General features: G+C 43.2%; 1 protein-coding gene across 2 annotated transcripts in view; it reads left to right on the top strand.

The window, feature by feature from the left end:
• The window catches only part of scn4ab (sodium channel, voltage-gated, type IV, alpha, b), a 29781-nt gene extending 21018 nt beyond the window's left edge, over positions 1-8763 (top strand). For both annotated transcript variants that reach the window (XM_018764503.2, XM_018764502.2), the window contains exons 17-26: positions 920-1037; positions 1949-2103; positions 2293-2466; positions 2888-3010; positions 3520-3807; positions 4543-4596; positions 4812-4949; positions 5223-5327; positions 5722-5992; positions 6170-8763. In XM_018764503.2, the coding sequence (XP_018620019.1) occupies positions 920-1037; positions 1949-2103; positions 2293-2466; positions 2888-3010; positions 3520-3807; positions 4543-4596; positions 4812-4949; positions 5223-5327; positions 5722-5992; positions 6170-7446 (2703 nt within the window). In that variant the 3' untranslated portion in view covers positions 7447-8763. The remainder of the gene's footprint in view (positions 1-919; positions 1038-1948; positions 2104-2292; positions 2467-2887; positions 3011-3519; positions 3808-4542; positions 4597-4811; positions 4950-5222; positions 5328-5721; positions 5993-6169) is intronic.
• Positions 8764-16655: the final 7892 nt, after the last annotated feature.

Below are 16655 nucleotides of genomic sequence, written 5' to 3'. Positions count from 1 at the left end.
GAATTAACAAACTTGCAAGGCACTTCTTGGCCTTTTTATCAATTCTCTCCAATTGTAAATGTTGCACAGCCATGTCCGTGAGAACATTTACATCAAACATTGCTCTGCTGTGGGGCTGGAAAGGAGTTAGATGACCAGCTTCATGTGGTCATTCCATTTACTGCACACTGAGTGGTGTTTCAGCTCTGCCCTGCGGAATGCATCACCACCATGGGATAAAGAAAACAAATGTGGTGCAGGTTACCTACAATTCAAAGAACACCGCTATGGGCTTTGCAAGTTTATTATTGAATTCGGTTAATTTTAATTGTATACCCTGCACTTCTCAACTTATTTGGCACAGGAAATGGTTTGTATAACCGTTAAGTCTGTGGTCAACAGGCAGCCTCGATGGGGGGTCTATTTTTAAGTAAGAGTACAATTTTGGATTAAAATGTAAAATAAACATTTTAAGGCTTTCAAATAGCTTTTGAAAGGTGCAGAAATATCATAATGCATATAAAATGTGAAGTAAGTATCTAACAGTCAGAAGTTACAATGAAAGTCCACATAACCTGTGTATTCTCTTTCCCCAGGAGGAGAGTTAATGTCCAATGCTTCACACCGCAACACTTTACATCAGCATCACCAATCGTCTGCTTTCACAATATGATATGAAATTTCTGTTGTTTTTAGTCACTGATGTATATTAAATAGCATTTTTTTATTTGTTGTGTTCTTTATTACTTTAATATTGTAGTTTAGCCTAAATTTAGTGTGTAAGCAAGGAAATTGAAAACATTTACATATAATCCACCAAATGATTGCAGTATTTATTGTAAGATACTGAACCACAAAGCTTTAAACCATGCAACTTGGACTGTGTAGGGTACACTGTGCTCAGAAAATTATTGCTTTCCTTTGCCTGCCTGCCCCCCAGGTCTGTAAAGTGGCAGATGGCTCGTCACTTGACAGCACGGCGGACAACAAGAATGCGGAGAATGTTGAGGAAGGGGAAGAATCGGAAATCACAGAGCCAGTGGATTGTTTCACTGATGGTAAGGAGCAATGTGGGAGAATGAAGCAGATTCTTTAATTGAAGAAATTTGCACTTTCTTTTTGCCATTGCTAGAATTTCACTGAAGTGCAATACATTTAGATTACATTTCCATTTAATCATTTAACAGATGCTTTTCTCCAAAGCGACGTACATCTTATGGAAAATACAATTTGTGCATTACATTAGGAGAAAGAGACACTTAGATGCAGACGTGTGATTAAGTAGTTTGTTTTTTTCCACCATATACACCAATGTTCATCATATGAGTAGCTGAATAAAACTTTCAGAGTATCAACAATTTCTGATCACCTTTCTATTATTTTTTTTTTTTGAGATACATATAAACATTTACGTACATTACAGGAGTAACTGCATAAAGGCTTATCCGGGGAAGGTCTTAAAGTTATAAGACCACAGTATGTATCTGGTTAATCCCTGAATGTGGAAGCTTTTGTACCAAGGCTATAGCACTGGCCTTGGTATCCATCAGGTTGTCTTCTTTTTGTGTTCTTCTTGACCTTAGCTAACTTCTTCTAATGTCACGCTAGCATGTTAGCTCATAAAACTTGATATGATGAAAGACAGAGCTCATCGCTGGTCAAAAGCTGGTCTCTGAATTGTCTTATGTGAACAGTCAGATCCCAGCAGTCCTCTGCAGTTTGCAGTTCTGCTCTAAAAGGCATTTTAGAAGAACAGTTGGGAAGTACTTAGTAGAGATTCTTAGAAATAGTTTGTTTCTCCGACCTATGGAATGTATAGCACAGTTTTATTAAATATAGTTTATATATTTTTATAACTTGCTCTTATTGCTGCAGTGCAGCCATCACAATTGCAGACTAAAGAAACTTTTTCAGGAGTTCAGTCTCTCCCAGGGTTTCTCAGTGGCGCTCTGCCATAACTCACCTGCAGACTGCTTCCGGCGCTGCCCGTGTCTCATGGTGGACATCACCCAAGGCAGAGGAAAGGCCTGGTGGAACTTCAGGAGAACCTGCTATGCCATCGTGGAGCACAACTACTTTGAAACCTTCATTATTTTCATGATCCTGCTGAGCAGCGGAGCCTTGGTAAGTGTTGTTGCATCACTTTTGCGTTCATCTACATTGGTATTAACCGTAAAAAAATACATACCATGTTTATGTAAGCCATTTTGTCATTTAGAAAGACAGCAAAGGATATGATGCACAGCTCTGGTATTGTCATACATCTGTAACTTGTTCTCCTGTATTACCCATTCCTTGGCTCTCTCTTTACAGGCCTTTGAGGACATATATATTGAGCAACGACAGGTCATAAAAATCGTCCTGGAGTATGCAGACCAAGTGTTCACCTATGTGTTTGTTATTGAAATGCTTCTGAAATGGGCTGCATATGGTTTCAAAATGTACTTCACCAATGCCTGGTGCTGGTTGGACTTCCTCATTGTGGACGTGAGTCTCGTTTTATTCTCACACTTCTCGTGAAGATAGTTCTGGGTTTTTGTGAAATAATTTTTTTTACTTTGATTCAGATGGAGACCTTACATTTAGCCAGTCAAGGTCTGCATATAGGTACTTTGGTCACGATAAACTTTAAATACTCTGCTGAATCCTACACGTCCTTCATTGTGTTTCCAAAAACTATTTTCCACTGTGTTACCACTTTCTTTTCGCCTGCTGGCACATTGTGAGCTGCAGCGGTCCAAATGAATTCCATCACAGTTTACCAAACTCTTCTTTCCTTGTTCTTCACTGTTAGAAAAATGGCATCGGTTTTGTAGTTTGAATAATATATGCTGTCAAGTATGGCTAAATGTGTGCTTTAACAGATTTTACTTTACAATGTATCAATATAACCATTCTCTTCTTGCAGGTTTCTTTGATCAGTTTAACAGCTAATATTTTGGGATACTCTGAGCTGGGACCCATCAAGTCTTTGAGGACCCTGAGAGCTTTGAGACCCCTGAGAGCCCTTTCCAGATTTGAAGGGATGAGGGTAAATGATACTTAAGTAGTGTATCAGTCTCTGACATTCTGTACCTGCTGCTGAACTTTACAGACATTCATCTAATCAAAAAACCCCTGCTGTTGCTGTAAAGTGCACATGTGAAGAAAGTAAATTGCACAAAATTATACTCTGTTATGTTTAAAATGAGAAAAACTGGTAATTCAGTGCTGACATAGTTACTCTCATATCCAGTAAATCTACAATACTTTGCTGACATTTAAAATGTGCTAGAACCTGTCAAATATTTTGCAGGTAATTTGCACGTACAACACATCTGCATGTTAAAAAAGAGAGTGGAGGACTGTAAAACATTTTATAGTTACAATAAATGCTATTTTTAGGGTGTTCCACAAATCATCAACCGTTACTGAAATGTAACATTTTTCCTTGTCTCATTAAGTACTCACATAATCACATAAATTGAACTCAGTGGTAACATGCTGTGGAGGGAAGCTGTGCAACAATGTTCATGTTGAGCCTCCTGTTTTGTATGCCAGGTGGTGGTGAATGCCCTGGTGGGGGCCATACCTGCCATCTTCAATGTCCTGCTGGTGTGCCTCATCTTCTGGCTCATCTTCAGCATCATGGGTGTGAACCTGTTTGCTGGAAAGTTCTTCTACTGCTTCAACACAACATCTGAGGAACGCTTCCATGTGGATGAGGTCAATAACAAGACTGACTGCCTTAGTCTCAGTCTCATGACGGAGAACAGCGATGTCCGTTGGATGAACCTAAAGGTCAACTTTGACAACGTAGGCATGGGCTACCTCTCGCTCCTGCAGGTGGTAAGTTCAGAGATCAAAACAGGCAGCAATGCTCTTCTCACATTCAAGTTATTTTAAATAAAAAAGAGAAACTCTGTGCTTTACTCAGAATGACATGAGAATTCAGACATTTTATTTTGTTTTACTGATGGCTTTTGATTTATACAGTTTTATCTTGTAGTTCTTGATCCGCGAAGGGGGTGCGGTGGCGCAGTGGGTTGGACCGCAGTCCTGCTCTCCGGTGGGTCTGGGGTTCAAGTCCTGCTTGGGGTGCCTTGCGGCGGACTGGCGTCCCGTCCTGGGTGTGTCCCCCTCCCCCTCTGGCCTTACGCCCTGTGTTACCGGGTAGGCTCCGTGACCCCGTAAGGGACAAGCGGTTCTGAAAATGTGTGTGTGTGTGTGTTCTTGATCCGCATTAAAACATTTTGTCAAGAAACAGGAAATGTAGTGGTCCATAACTGATTTGGCTAATGACAACATATAACTGAGAAATTATTTTTACCGAAACGTGTAATGGGGGCGCAGTGGGTTGGACCGGGTCCTGCTCTCTAGTGGGTCTGGGGTTCAAGTCCCGCTTGGGGTCCCTTGTGACGGACTGGCGTCCCATCCTGGGTGTATCCCCTCCCCCTCCGGCCTTTCGCCCTGTGTTGCCAGGTGGGCTCCGCTTCCCCGCGACCCGATATGGGACAAGCGGTTCAGATAATGTGTGTGTGTATGTGTAATGCGTGTCATTTTAATTTTAATTTTTCTGTGCAGGCAACCTTTAAAGGCTGGATGGATATCATGTATGCAGCTGCGGATTCTCGTAAGGTGCTGATTTTTCTTCTCAAGATTGTCTGTATAGTCACAGACTCAACTTGTTTCTGTTGCAGTGAATCATATGCATATGAAAGTACCAGTGAAATGAACAAATGCAAAAAAAACTTACGGTAACCCTTCCGTTTTCTTTATGATAGCATCTTAATCATTTTGACAGTACAACAAACTTTCCTGGAAACGTTCCTCTAACCTTCTGATACACTCAGGTGGAGGATCAGCCCATTTATGAGACCAACCTCTACATGTACCTGTACTTTGTCATCTTCATCATCTTTGGGTCCTTCTTCACACTCAACCTCTTCATCGGTGTCATCATTGACAACTTCAACCAGCAGAAAGCAAAGATAAGTATTACACACCTAAACATCGCTGTAATTCTAGCAGATTATACAAGGTAAGGATGATTGGTTATTCAGTCATTTGCAAAATCTGCGTAATCAAGTGTTATTTCAATAAACACTTAAATGACGAGAGCGTGTGGAATTATCATTAGACATGTATGAAGATATGCTGGGGTAACATGCAGTGTTAGTGTGGGCTCTGTGCTCTCAAAAATATGTGGTCTGACAATATATTCTACTCATATGCTTGAGGAATAATTGTTTCTGGACTTTTACCAGGGTGGAAAGGACCTGTTCATGACAGAGGAACAGAAGAAGTACTACAACGCAATGAAGAAGCTCGGGTCCAAGAAGCCACAGAAGCCGGTTCCTAGACCGCAGGTGTGTGCAATCCCACCAGCAACTAGGCGGTGACATCACAGAATTTTGGTATACAACTAGTCAAAAATCACTGATGGATCAGCTTGCTTCAAAGGATATGTAGAGGCACACCATAAACACGTAGAAGCGACATTTTTTTCCATTCCACATATTTGGTCACATATTTCATGTTGACGCTTATTTGCTTTCCCCATTTTTTTTTTTTTTTGATCCACAACTCTTGCATAATCATTATTTGGTATCTCTTTATTTTCACCTTCATTTCAGTGGTCTGTTAAACCTGTCTGAGTACACTTTTGTTGTACTGTCATGTTCAGAAACCCATGCCCAAAACTCATTTGTATTGTTTTTGCCATGTTTTTGTGTCTCTCCATCTTCCATATGGTCTCTGAAGAACTTCATTCAAGGCCTGGTGTTTGACCTGGTCACCAAGCAGTTCTTTGACATCTGCATCATGGTGCTGATCTGCCTCAATATGATCACCATGATGGTGGAGACGGATGACCAAAGTCCAGAACAAGAAGAAATCCTGTTCTACATTAACCTCATCTTCATCTTCATCTTCACCGCAGAGTGTGTCCTCAAATTGTTTGCTCTCAGACAGTACTACTTTTCAGTCGGATGGAACATTTTTGACTTTGTTGTGGTTATTCTCTCAATAGCTGGTAAGCAGTCATTTCGTTAACATTGTGAAGTTTTTTGCAGCATGTTTGGTGTTTTAATCAAATTATGGTAGGGATCACTTTACTTCCTTCATACAACGCTTTATATACAGTATGTTTAATTCAGCTGTTAGGGCAGGTAAGGCAGTATGTTTTGCTGACTTTGTGTCCTTTTTTCAGGAATTTTGTTGGCAGACCTCATAGAGAAGTACTTTGTGTCTCCAACCCTTTTCCGTGTCATCAGACTGGCCAGGATTGGTCGCATTTTACGTCTCATCCGGGGAGCTAAAGGCATCCGGACTCTACTGTTTGCTCTCATGATGTCACTTCCTGCTCTTTTCAACATTGGCCTGCTTCTCTTCCTAATCATGTTCATCTTCTCCATCTTTGGCATGTCCAACTTTGGTTATGTGAAGAAAGAGGCAGGCATTGATGACATGTTCAACTTTGAGACCTTTGGAAACAGTATAATTTGCCTCTTTCAAATCACCACATCAGCAGGCTGGGATGGGCTTCTTAGTCCCATTCTGAACAGTGGGCCCCCTGACTGTGACCCAGACGTGGAGAATCCTGGCTCCACTGTCAGAGGCAATTGTGGTAGTCCTCTTGTGGGCATTGTGTTCTTTTGCAGCTACATCATCATATCTTTTCTTGTTGTGGTTAATATGTATATTGCCATTATATTGGAGAATTTCAATGTGGCCACTGAGGAGAGCAGTGAGCCACTGTGCGAGGATGACTTTGAGATGTTTTATGAGACCTGGGAGAAGTTTGATCCAGATGCCTCTCAGTTTTTGGACTACAGCAAGCTTTCCGATTTCTGTGATACACTGAAAGATCCTCTAAGGATTCCAAAGCCTAATGCCATTAAGCTCATCACTCTGGACCTTCCACTTGTGTCTGGGGACAAAATCCATTGCCTTGACATCCTTTTTGCACTCACAACGGAGGTGCTAGGAGAATCTGGGGAGATGGATGTCCTTAAGGCTAGCATGGAGGAGAAGTTCATGGTAAACAACCCCTCCAAAGTGGTGTATGACCCCATCACCACCACACTAAAGCGTAAGCGGGAAGAAGTTGCAGCAGCAATCATCCAGCGGGCTTACCGCAAACACCTGTTAAAGCGTTCTGGCAAACTTCCTTCATACAAGTCTCAAGAGAAGGCGGAGCTGAAAAAGATTGATAAAGAGTCTCTGGAGGCAAAAGGGCTCACAGACAAGCTGAACAGCTCACCATCTGAGAGTGATGCCCTGAAGGAAGACCCTGCCACAAAAATACCTCAGTCTTCCGTGGTGCCGATGGAAGCTCAAGAAATGCAACCCCAAGAGGGCCCAGTGGAAGATCAGCAGCCAGTCAGTCCAGTGGAAGTCATGAATGACGTGATCTTACGTGCTGCTCCATCCTCTGCTGAGGAGCCCTCCGTGTATCGGGTCAACCTAAGGGAATCTATCGTTTAGCAACTTTGACAGAGGCAGAGCAACTCCGTTCTTCTGCCGGCAGAGATACTGACATCCCTGCTGAGAGCATTAGTGAAGCCTAAACGTCTGAGTGTGGATACGGAATGATGCTGTAACAGAACAGTGCACGTGAGCCTCCTGCCTGAGTTCGCTATCCCTCGTCCTGGAAATCAACAGGGGGTGCAGACTTTTTCCCGAGGAAAAGTCACACTAAGGACTTGGATACGGGAAAGAACCTCTGCACAGGCTGTCGATTGCCAAGACAAGGGGTGCCAGTGAGTGCTCTAAGGTAATCTATCAAGAGTGTGAGTCAAAATAAATCCAAAAAGTCCCACTTGGTTCCTTGCACTATTTTTGGTCTTAAAATGGCCTGCTTCTTACAAGAAATGTCATTGAAAGTGCTATCTAAGGAGAGTCTTAGAAACACAGTACCATGACATTATTCTTACATTCATAGGCATGGTGCACATCTTTTGTAGCTGTTCTGTAAGCCTCATAATTTCTTTTTTTCAACTAAGTATTTTTTTTAAATGAGGCATTTCAAATATTGCCAAGTTTAAAAATGGAGTGTTTCAAGTGCAGTTAATCAGCGAAGTGCCACCAATATTCAACATGTGTCAAAGATCACTGTTACTGAGAAATCTGATGGTAAATGCCTATGATATCTTTACTGTCCAATAATATAGTGATGCCAAACATTCTACCAAATGAACTATGTTAACAGCAGTTTTGTCGGTTTTGTATATACATGTAAACTATATAAACATATGTTTTCTTTAATACAGGTGTTATCAATGGAGCGTTAAACCCACAGCAGGGAGATATGTAAGATAAAATATGTTTACACTAATCTTAGTTTAATTAATAATTTCTCATTATGTTGCAGTTTATCACCCAGTTTGAGATGAGCAGGTGTATCAGCAAATGAGGCAGATTTATCATAGATGTTCTTTGCATTATGTGTGCAATGTTTCCTTTTATTTTTGCTATCCTCAACATAAATTAAAAGTCTTTGTTAGAGGTTGGAAAGTAATATTTTGTGCATTAAGTTTTTTGTTTTTCCATAGCCAAAGCAAAATATACATAGGGCTGAATAGACAACTTCTTATATTGGAACTTCTTTTTGACAGTGTCTGTATGAATTGTATTTTGTGATTAACATTTTCCATCACAGGGGTTATGACTCTTAAGCTTTACTCTGCTACTATTCACTTTTTTCCTCTGTGTAATTTTGTTAAATGGGTGTTTTTGTCGCGGCGGGTTTGGCCGGTGCCTGCTGTGTAGCGGGTCTGGGGTTCGAGCCCTGCTTGGGGTGCCTTGCGATGCCTTGCAATGGATTGGTGTCCTGTCTTGGGTGTATCCCCTCCCCCTCAAGCCTCGAGCCCTGTGTTGCCGGGTTAGGCTCAGGATCGCCGCAACCCCGCTCAGGACAAGTGCTTGTTCACATTGGTTGGTGTTTTTGTTTTAGAAACTGGATATTTTTCTTTAGCATACCACAGTTTTGTACCATGTTACATTTTATTAAACACCAAATACTCCTAAATAGTAGTATACATATTTGAGCAACAAATTCTGTTATTTTATTCTCTTTAAAATTATTTTTTGCATTTGGAAGTCAGCCAGACAAATAATCATATGAGCCAATAACAGACTCACCTTTCTTCTTGTGTTAGATATATACTACTTACGTACTTTTAAGGGATTGTGCTTACTCTAGATTGTTCATTACATCTTAACTGGTAATGCCTTACACAACTAGCAAGTATAGGAAGCACCTTTCACAAGATCAAAAAGTTTAACATATTTTCTTAACCCTTAATAAAATGTTTGTGTAGGACTTTAATAACATTTTCGCTGTACCTTTAGGCTATTTTTTAGAAAATCATTCATTAATATCTACTGATAGCATGAGCATTGGATGAGCAAAGTCAATAGCTTTTCAAAGGTTGCCACTGTTGATTCGGTTAGCAACTCCTTGAAATATACTGTACGTCTACAACTTATTCACAGTCTGGTACAGTCTAATGCAGCCTAACACTGAACCCTTAGACACTGTTTCCTAACAGCTTTATTCCACAGAATATTAGCATTTGTCTCAAAATAATGCATTCTATGACTGACATAAGCCCTTAATATGGCTAATTGAGATGCTTTTGATATGACTGCATGTCACATTACAAACACATTTATTCATTATGCAGTGAAAGTTACACTTGATCCAAAAATGGTATAAACCCACTGGGTGGTTTTGAAAAGCCAGACAATTCATTGTCTTTTTTAAAGGTGAATGTGATGGCCCTTCTGAAGAAACGAAAAAGTAGTAAAAAGCTGTGAGTGAAGTAAGTCACACTTCTGCCACATCACACACCCATCATTTCTATTCCTCTCTTGCAGAGCCTTAGTCAGTAATTTTAACAAATACAGATGTCAAAACTTTCTTTTGTTTCAGCTCCTTTCTGTTTCACTGCACACTTGTTATATGCTTGTGTGAATTCTTGTCTCATCCTTTGTCCAAAACCAAAATCTATCCTTGTTTATAAGCATTTAATAGTTTTTTATTTGATTTCTGTGGTTCCTTCAGTGTTATAGACAGCAGTATTACAGAACTGTGAGTGAAGGGAAACAGTTCCAGAGAACAACAATGAATTTTCATTTCCCATCTGCTCTACAATTATTTCAGAACACGAATCTTGTTAGCGAATCAAATCAAACAGCTTTTCCACTGCAGTGTTTGAAACCGTGTGCCTTGCTAAACGTTGGCTGTACATATACTTTGATCCATGTTAAATATTTTTGTTTAGGTTGTATTCCTTTGTATTATGGAAAGCCTTTTACTAATGCACCATGTAACACGTTGAATAAAATCAAAAGCCAAAATGAAGAGCGTTGAACGTTGTATGTTTGTTTGTGCTTATTGTTTAGCTGCTCCCTTAGTTTTTTACAGTACTCTAGTGTGTTTCTGCTGGTAGGTTTGTGACATCACACAGGGTCATGTACACCAGGTCAAACGGTCAAGGGCGTCTCGCAGCAATGGCTGCTTAGAGATGGACCAAAGTGCGCTCAGATAACGGGAGCTTTAGGCAGATCAGCCTAAGTGTCTGCGTCACGTGAGTTACAGTGTTCAGTACAAAACAAATGTTTTGTTGCTCTGCTTTAATAACAGTGTTAAACTGAAATGTACCAGTGGCGACTCATTCAAACTGGTGGTGAATTTTTAAAAAAAAAAAAAATTTAAAAGCGGAAAATGTGACAAAGAGTTAAGACTGATGAAGATTTCCAAATGAACAGTGTATTTTTAATGCTTTTTCTTTTTCGAATTCTGCTGTTCTAGAAAAACCATTTGCGTATGAGCTGCCACCTTGTTTTAAGAATGCAGCTGGAGCAGGTGAGGACCGCCTCCTTGTTTTCTCCCTTCATCTATTCCAACCTTGTTCTGCTCTATATGTAACTAAAGGGATCGGTCCAGCCCAAGTTCTTCGCATACATCCCCGGGTCACAGTTGTGCAGTACACTGTGACCTTGAACACAGTCTACAACGTGTTCAGAACGTATACCTCAGCTCATGGGGTGTGGAAATACAGTGTTTCTCCCATTCAATGGCTTTTTAACTCCAACGGTGATCTGACGTGCGCCGTGTTACTTATGGAGATATGAAGACGTTCTTTTTCTGCCCCTTTTATGCTGTGTTACGAGTGTGCAGTGCTGTGTGTTTCAGGTGAAACTACACAGCGTGGAATCGTGCGGTGATCTGGCACCATAATAACAACACGTTGCGGGGAGTTGGTAGGAGTCATGCCCCCTTGGCAGGGTCCGTCCTTTCAGCAGCTCGGCATCTCTACCCCCGTCCCAGCAGCTGCCCGGGAGCCTCAACTTGAGAGGACGCAAGTGTTTTGACGGCAGGAGGCGGAGCAAGGTACACGGTGTTCTGAGACAGAGTCCATGGTCCCTGCCTGGGCCCAGTGGGGCTGAGGAGCTTCCTGTAGAGCTGGGCACAGTAAGTAGGGCAAAGGTCAGAGGGGAGAGTTCAAACAGTGTAAAGTTCACACCGAAAAGCCAAAGGTCACCACGGCGAAGTATTTTCTTCGAGCCGGGATAAGCATTCCCTGCATGTCTGAGGTGCTTCTAGGCACAGGTGCCTGACACTTGCTCCGATAAGGCATCTGTTCTACATTTGACCTGGTCACATCCTCTGAAGTGTATCTGTATGCACATTCTTTACAGGTGTGCGTAAAATTGACACCGATGAAGAACCCAAATTTCACTACCTCAGGATTTATCGCGCTGCCTATTCCATTATACCACACTCAACTAAATATGGTATGTTAAAGACATGGTGACATTTAAACGCCATCTTACCATGTGCTCTCCAGGGTGTATCCTGCCTTGTATCCTATGCTTCAAGGATAAGCTCCAGACCACAGTGACCCTGTATTGAACAAACAGTTATTGGTGGATGGATTTTACTGTGTTTATGGCATATATGCAGACTTGAAAAGTTCACTCACACACACACACACATTTTCAGAACCGCTTGTCCCATACAGGGTCGCAGGGAACCGGAGCCTAACCCGGTAACACAGGGCGTAAGGCCGGAGGGGGAGGGGACACACCCAGGACGGGACGCCAGTCCGCCGCAAGGCACCCCAAGCAGGACTCGAACCCCAGACCCACCGGAAAGCAGGACTGTGGTCCAACCCACTGCACCACCGCAACCCCTTGAAAAGTTCATTCTAAGGTTACAAATTCAAAGGACTCAAAAGTCAAAAGACTTTTTAAAAAAATTTTTATGAACAGCTAGTTGTCCAGCATTGTTTATCATTAGCATGAAACCCGAGTTTGTAGAATTCCAACGCGTGTTCAATATTGATAAAATGAAAAATTACACACTGCGTTAATTGCTTTCGGCGTGCAGAGTCGAGCAGGAATAAAAATTAAAATGGACATATAGAAAAACATTTGGAGTCTCCATGGGGTGGGAATGGAGACGAATCAAATATCAATGTTCAGTACTGTGTGTGCATGAAGCACAATCAGATTTATTAATAGACTAAATAAAATGCTGTCCTTCATAGGCTGGTATAAGGATAAAAAAAGTGAACGTCCTTCACCGGTTCAGCAAATAGACTCACTGGAGGCCTGTTGGTATCCAGCAGAAATGTTTGGAAATACTAATCTGCACAACAAAATATTAAACTGATTAAAAATGCCACAGAAGCAGCGCGAGGATGAACTATAAAAGTATGAGTCGAGTCTTACGAGATTATTGTTATTGTTTGTTTTCCTCTCCTCACCCTAACCTTTTCGTAGACACAAAAGCGCGTAGTGATCTATCCTTTTTTTGTTGTATTAAATACCTCGAGTAAAAACTGTTAAAATACATTGTAAAGACTCTGAAACGGCAAATAAGGGGGGAAAAAACGCACCACAGCAGACGCTGAACTGAAAGGGCCTGTTGCTGAAAAGCAAGTTTGTTGATGAATACGTGCTCCTTACACCTGTTCCGACATTAATGCTAAATTGTTTTTTTAGGATGTGCACTTGAGGCGGAAGTAACGGTCTCAGATGTTAACGGAGAGTTAACTGATAGGCGCCATCTAAAATAGCGGTTCAGTCATGTCTAAAAGGAACGCTGCACCGGGTGTTAACTTTGCTCTTTAAGGGCTCGATTCGACCGCTTGTAACAGAAGCTAGTGGAAGTGCTTCGCGACCCGTTCATATCTGTCTGTGAAATATTGTTCTTTTCCCCGCGGCGGTTCGCTATTCCCGTTCATTATGGGATCTGGAGATTAGGAGCAACATCTCGCGCTGGTGGGCGATTAGCCGAGGAAATACCGTGGTGATTGCTTGGCTTGGCTGACCGCAACGGCGCTATTTCAATTGTGCGGAGCTGGACTTTCATCCTTGCCGTTAGGGTGTCAGCAACTGCCCCCAACCCCACAGGACCTTGCGGTTCTGGAGCGGCGCCATCACATGCCTCGGTCGCTTGCCCTCACTGGTTAAAAACATCCTGACCAGCAGCCGTCTGCACCTCCCTCTGCTTCGCAACGCAATCCGTTGTCCAACAGATGACACCAGGCAGCGGAAGCAGATTTAGAAAACGGCTCCGGCGCTTTCGTTTGATGTTGGCTCTCTTGGAAGCGTAACCCCTCCCCAGCTCCGGATCTCCAGGCCACGTCCTGTAAATACTTCAGTGTCCGATCTCTCGTTCCGATCGAAGGCCTGGAAGCGTCCGGATTCCTTTGCGCTGCGTGAAGACTCATCCCCTGTCCCTCGTCTCCAAAAAAAATCCAGTTTTCGCTGCTCTCTTTTGCCGTGTAACGTGACTCCGAGAAGAGCTCGACACTTGCCGCGACGTCCAGATGTCGGAGGAAAGCGAGGAACGGAGATTCCATGTATATCACATAAAGAAAGTTTGTTGTTAGAGTGACCGGTGCTTTAAAAATTTCAAAAAAAACCCAATAATTTTACTGACATCGAGTGTTTTGAAAGAGTTTCCTTAAAAATGTGTCCCAGCAACGAACGTATAACAAATTTCTTGCAAGTCTTATTCAATTTTTCCGAATTTTGAGGCCCTTAGCTAATAACTTCAGATATAAAATGCAGGAAATATTTCTAAATTCATTTTTTAATTAGTTTCGCGTGCGACACGCTGCTTGCGAAACAAAGAAAAGGTCATGTTTTAACACCGCATTTCCGTGGAGCCTATGACTGTTGTACTGAAAAGTAAAATGTGCGACTTGAGACAACAGAGGAGCCAGTCGACTTTTCAAAAAAAAAAAAAAAAAAAGGTCGCACATTTTCACTTTTTCAAAATGCTGCCAGGAATGAAAAGTCCTGTCCCGTGGTGATGCATGTAAATGCCGTTCTTGTATAATTAGTCACAGCGCCGCCTGTTCCGAGGCACAAGGCACTATAGTTAGAACAGGCATCGGCGCTCTCAGCCAAACGCCATCGGCGCTGCACTAACAGCATCAGTACCAGGGGAAGACACCGCCTTCCTGGTCGCTGACGGCTTTCGGTTTTGAGGCTCCGCTCCGGCACTTCCGCCGGGGGGGGCAGACCCCCCGACGGCCGCATTTAGAGCCGAGCGTCAGCGGACAGGCGGCCGCTGGCACCGCTGTGAGCTGGCGGGCGAGGGGCTCCTCCCGTTCCGGCAGCGCCTCTCTGGGTTCTTCAGGACGCGTCCAGAACCCCTCCTGTGTCCGGACAGGCCTGTCTCGCCGATTCAGGACAACCGATCCGTTTTTCCGCGGTCGAGAACTTGCTCAGAAACACCGCTTTGAGAAATGTACCATATTGTCAGTGCTGCTTCAAATGTTGTTTCAGAATTATTTTCCATTTTTTCATTCATCTGACGCTTTTCTCCAAAACGTCTTACCGTGTTAGCTACTTACGATTATTTACCCCTTCACACAACTGGGTAATTTCACCAAAGCAATTTAGGGTAAGTACTTTGTCATGGGTACTACAGCTGGAGGTGGGATTCAAGCCCACGACATTCAGAGCCAAATGTAGGAGCTCTAACCACTATGCCACCTGCTGTCCTGTCTAAAGAAACTCTGAAAAACATGTAAATGCCTGTCAGCAGCTCTCCCTCGCCGAATGACACCGAAGTGTGTGCTTTTCTCTAATAATGTCCCCAAAAGGTTAGGAAAAGTAGCACCTGTAAGCACACGTACACACTTGGTTACCGTACCATGTTTTTTTTGTCTGACACATAAAATAATACAAAATACCATGAATGTCAATCACACACATTTTCAGAACCGCTTGTCCCATACGGGGTCACGGGGAACCGGAGCCTACCCGGCAACACAGGGCGTAAAGCCAGAGAGAGAGGGGACATACCCAGGACGGGACGCCACTCTGTCGCAAGGCACCCCAAGCGGGACTCGAACCCCAGACCCACCGGAGAGCAGGACCCGGTCCAACCCACTGCGCCACCGCACCCCCCCTGAACGGCAGTCATTCGTTTGACATTTATGTTTTGTGTTTTTCCGCTTTTTTCGTAAGCTTTAAATATGTTTGCCTATGTCTCACTTAGCAGTCTTGAAATTATTCTCTCAATAATATTATTATTAATAGCAATAATAAAACACGCGAGGAGGAACAATGGACGGTCTCTTCATGCACCAGGTACTGATGTACAGGTCCATTCATCTTGACATTAACTGCATGGTGGCGCTGTGATATTTTCAAAGGTGTTTCTTAAGGTTTCGTCACTTTCGTAGTGTTCCCATGTCTCCCGGAGAGGTGCGGAGGGGTACGGTGCGGTGCGGTGACCAGGACTGCAGCAGTTTGTGGAGAAACAGCGGGAAACAGCGCAACCGGACCTTCCCCGTTTTTGGTACGATTGAACCTGTTGTTTTGACACCTACGGAAAAGCACGAACGCCACATAGTGCCATGCGGTGTTTTTTCTGTCTTCTCCAGCAGGAAAACACCTTTAGAAGAAAACGTTTCCAGAATTTATCAGAAATTCGGAGCCCGGAGAAACACACGTGGCGATGTCAGAGCGGCCCCCGAAAAAAGGCCTGTAAACAGATCAAATTCTGTTTTTTTTTTCCCAGCAATGGAATATTCCTGGCCTCCATCCTGACATTTTGCTTGTCTCCAGCACATAAAGGATGTATATGGATGACTGTCACGTCTGATGGGATTAAGCGCCGGCACTAAGGCGGAGGCAGGCGGGCTGCTGTTCCAGAGGGATGAGTTTTACGTGCACAGGACATGATCTCATTACCGCCTTGGTTATTGATGAGGTAACCTTTATGTGTTTTGACACCAGTGCATCCATGTGTGGGACATGTGCACAGCGGCACACAACGAAAAGGCTCTTTTTATCGATTCTGCATGCGACGTGGGTTTTAAAAGTGCGGCACATGTTAAAACGGCCTCGGCATGCGGTGGAGACGCCGTCTGGGAAAGTTGCGCGTACCGTGCGACACCTTCCGGGTCCGCAGAGTACGACGTTGTGCCCTGTCGCTGCCCCGATGTCCCTCCGAGGCCCTCGCCGAGCACGTTGTGAACCGTAGGCCCCTGCGTCCATTCGCTCCGGCGAGAAGTTTGTTTTCAGGGTGACGCGTCACTCTGCTGTTAACCCATGAAGTCGAAGAAGATGCGTCACGGCGGGGTGCGTATCCGACGTATACATATGAATCAGATCGATGCAATGAAACAAAATATAGCCATAAAAAAGAATACACGAGC

This window comes from Scleropages formosus, chromosome 8 (assembly GCF_900964775.1).
Source record: "Scleropages formosus chromosome 8, fSclFor1.1, whole genome shotgun sequence".
NCBI classification, from domain to species: Eukaryota; Metazoa; Chordata; class Actinopteri; order Osteoglossiformes; family Osteoglossidae; genus Scleropages; species Scleropages formosus.
The sequence above is the reverse complement of the archived record's forward strand: the minus strand, read 5'-3'. Positions and strand labels throughout refer to the sequence as shown.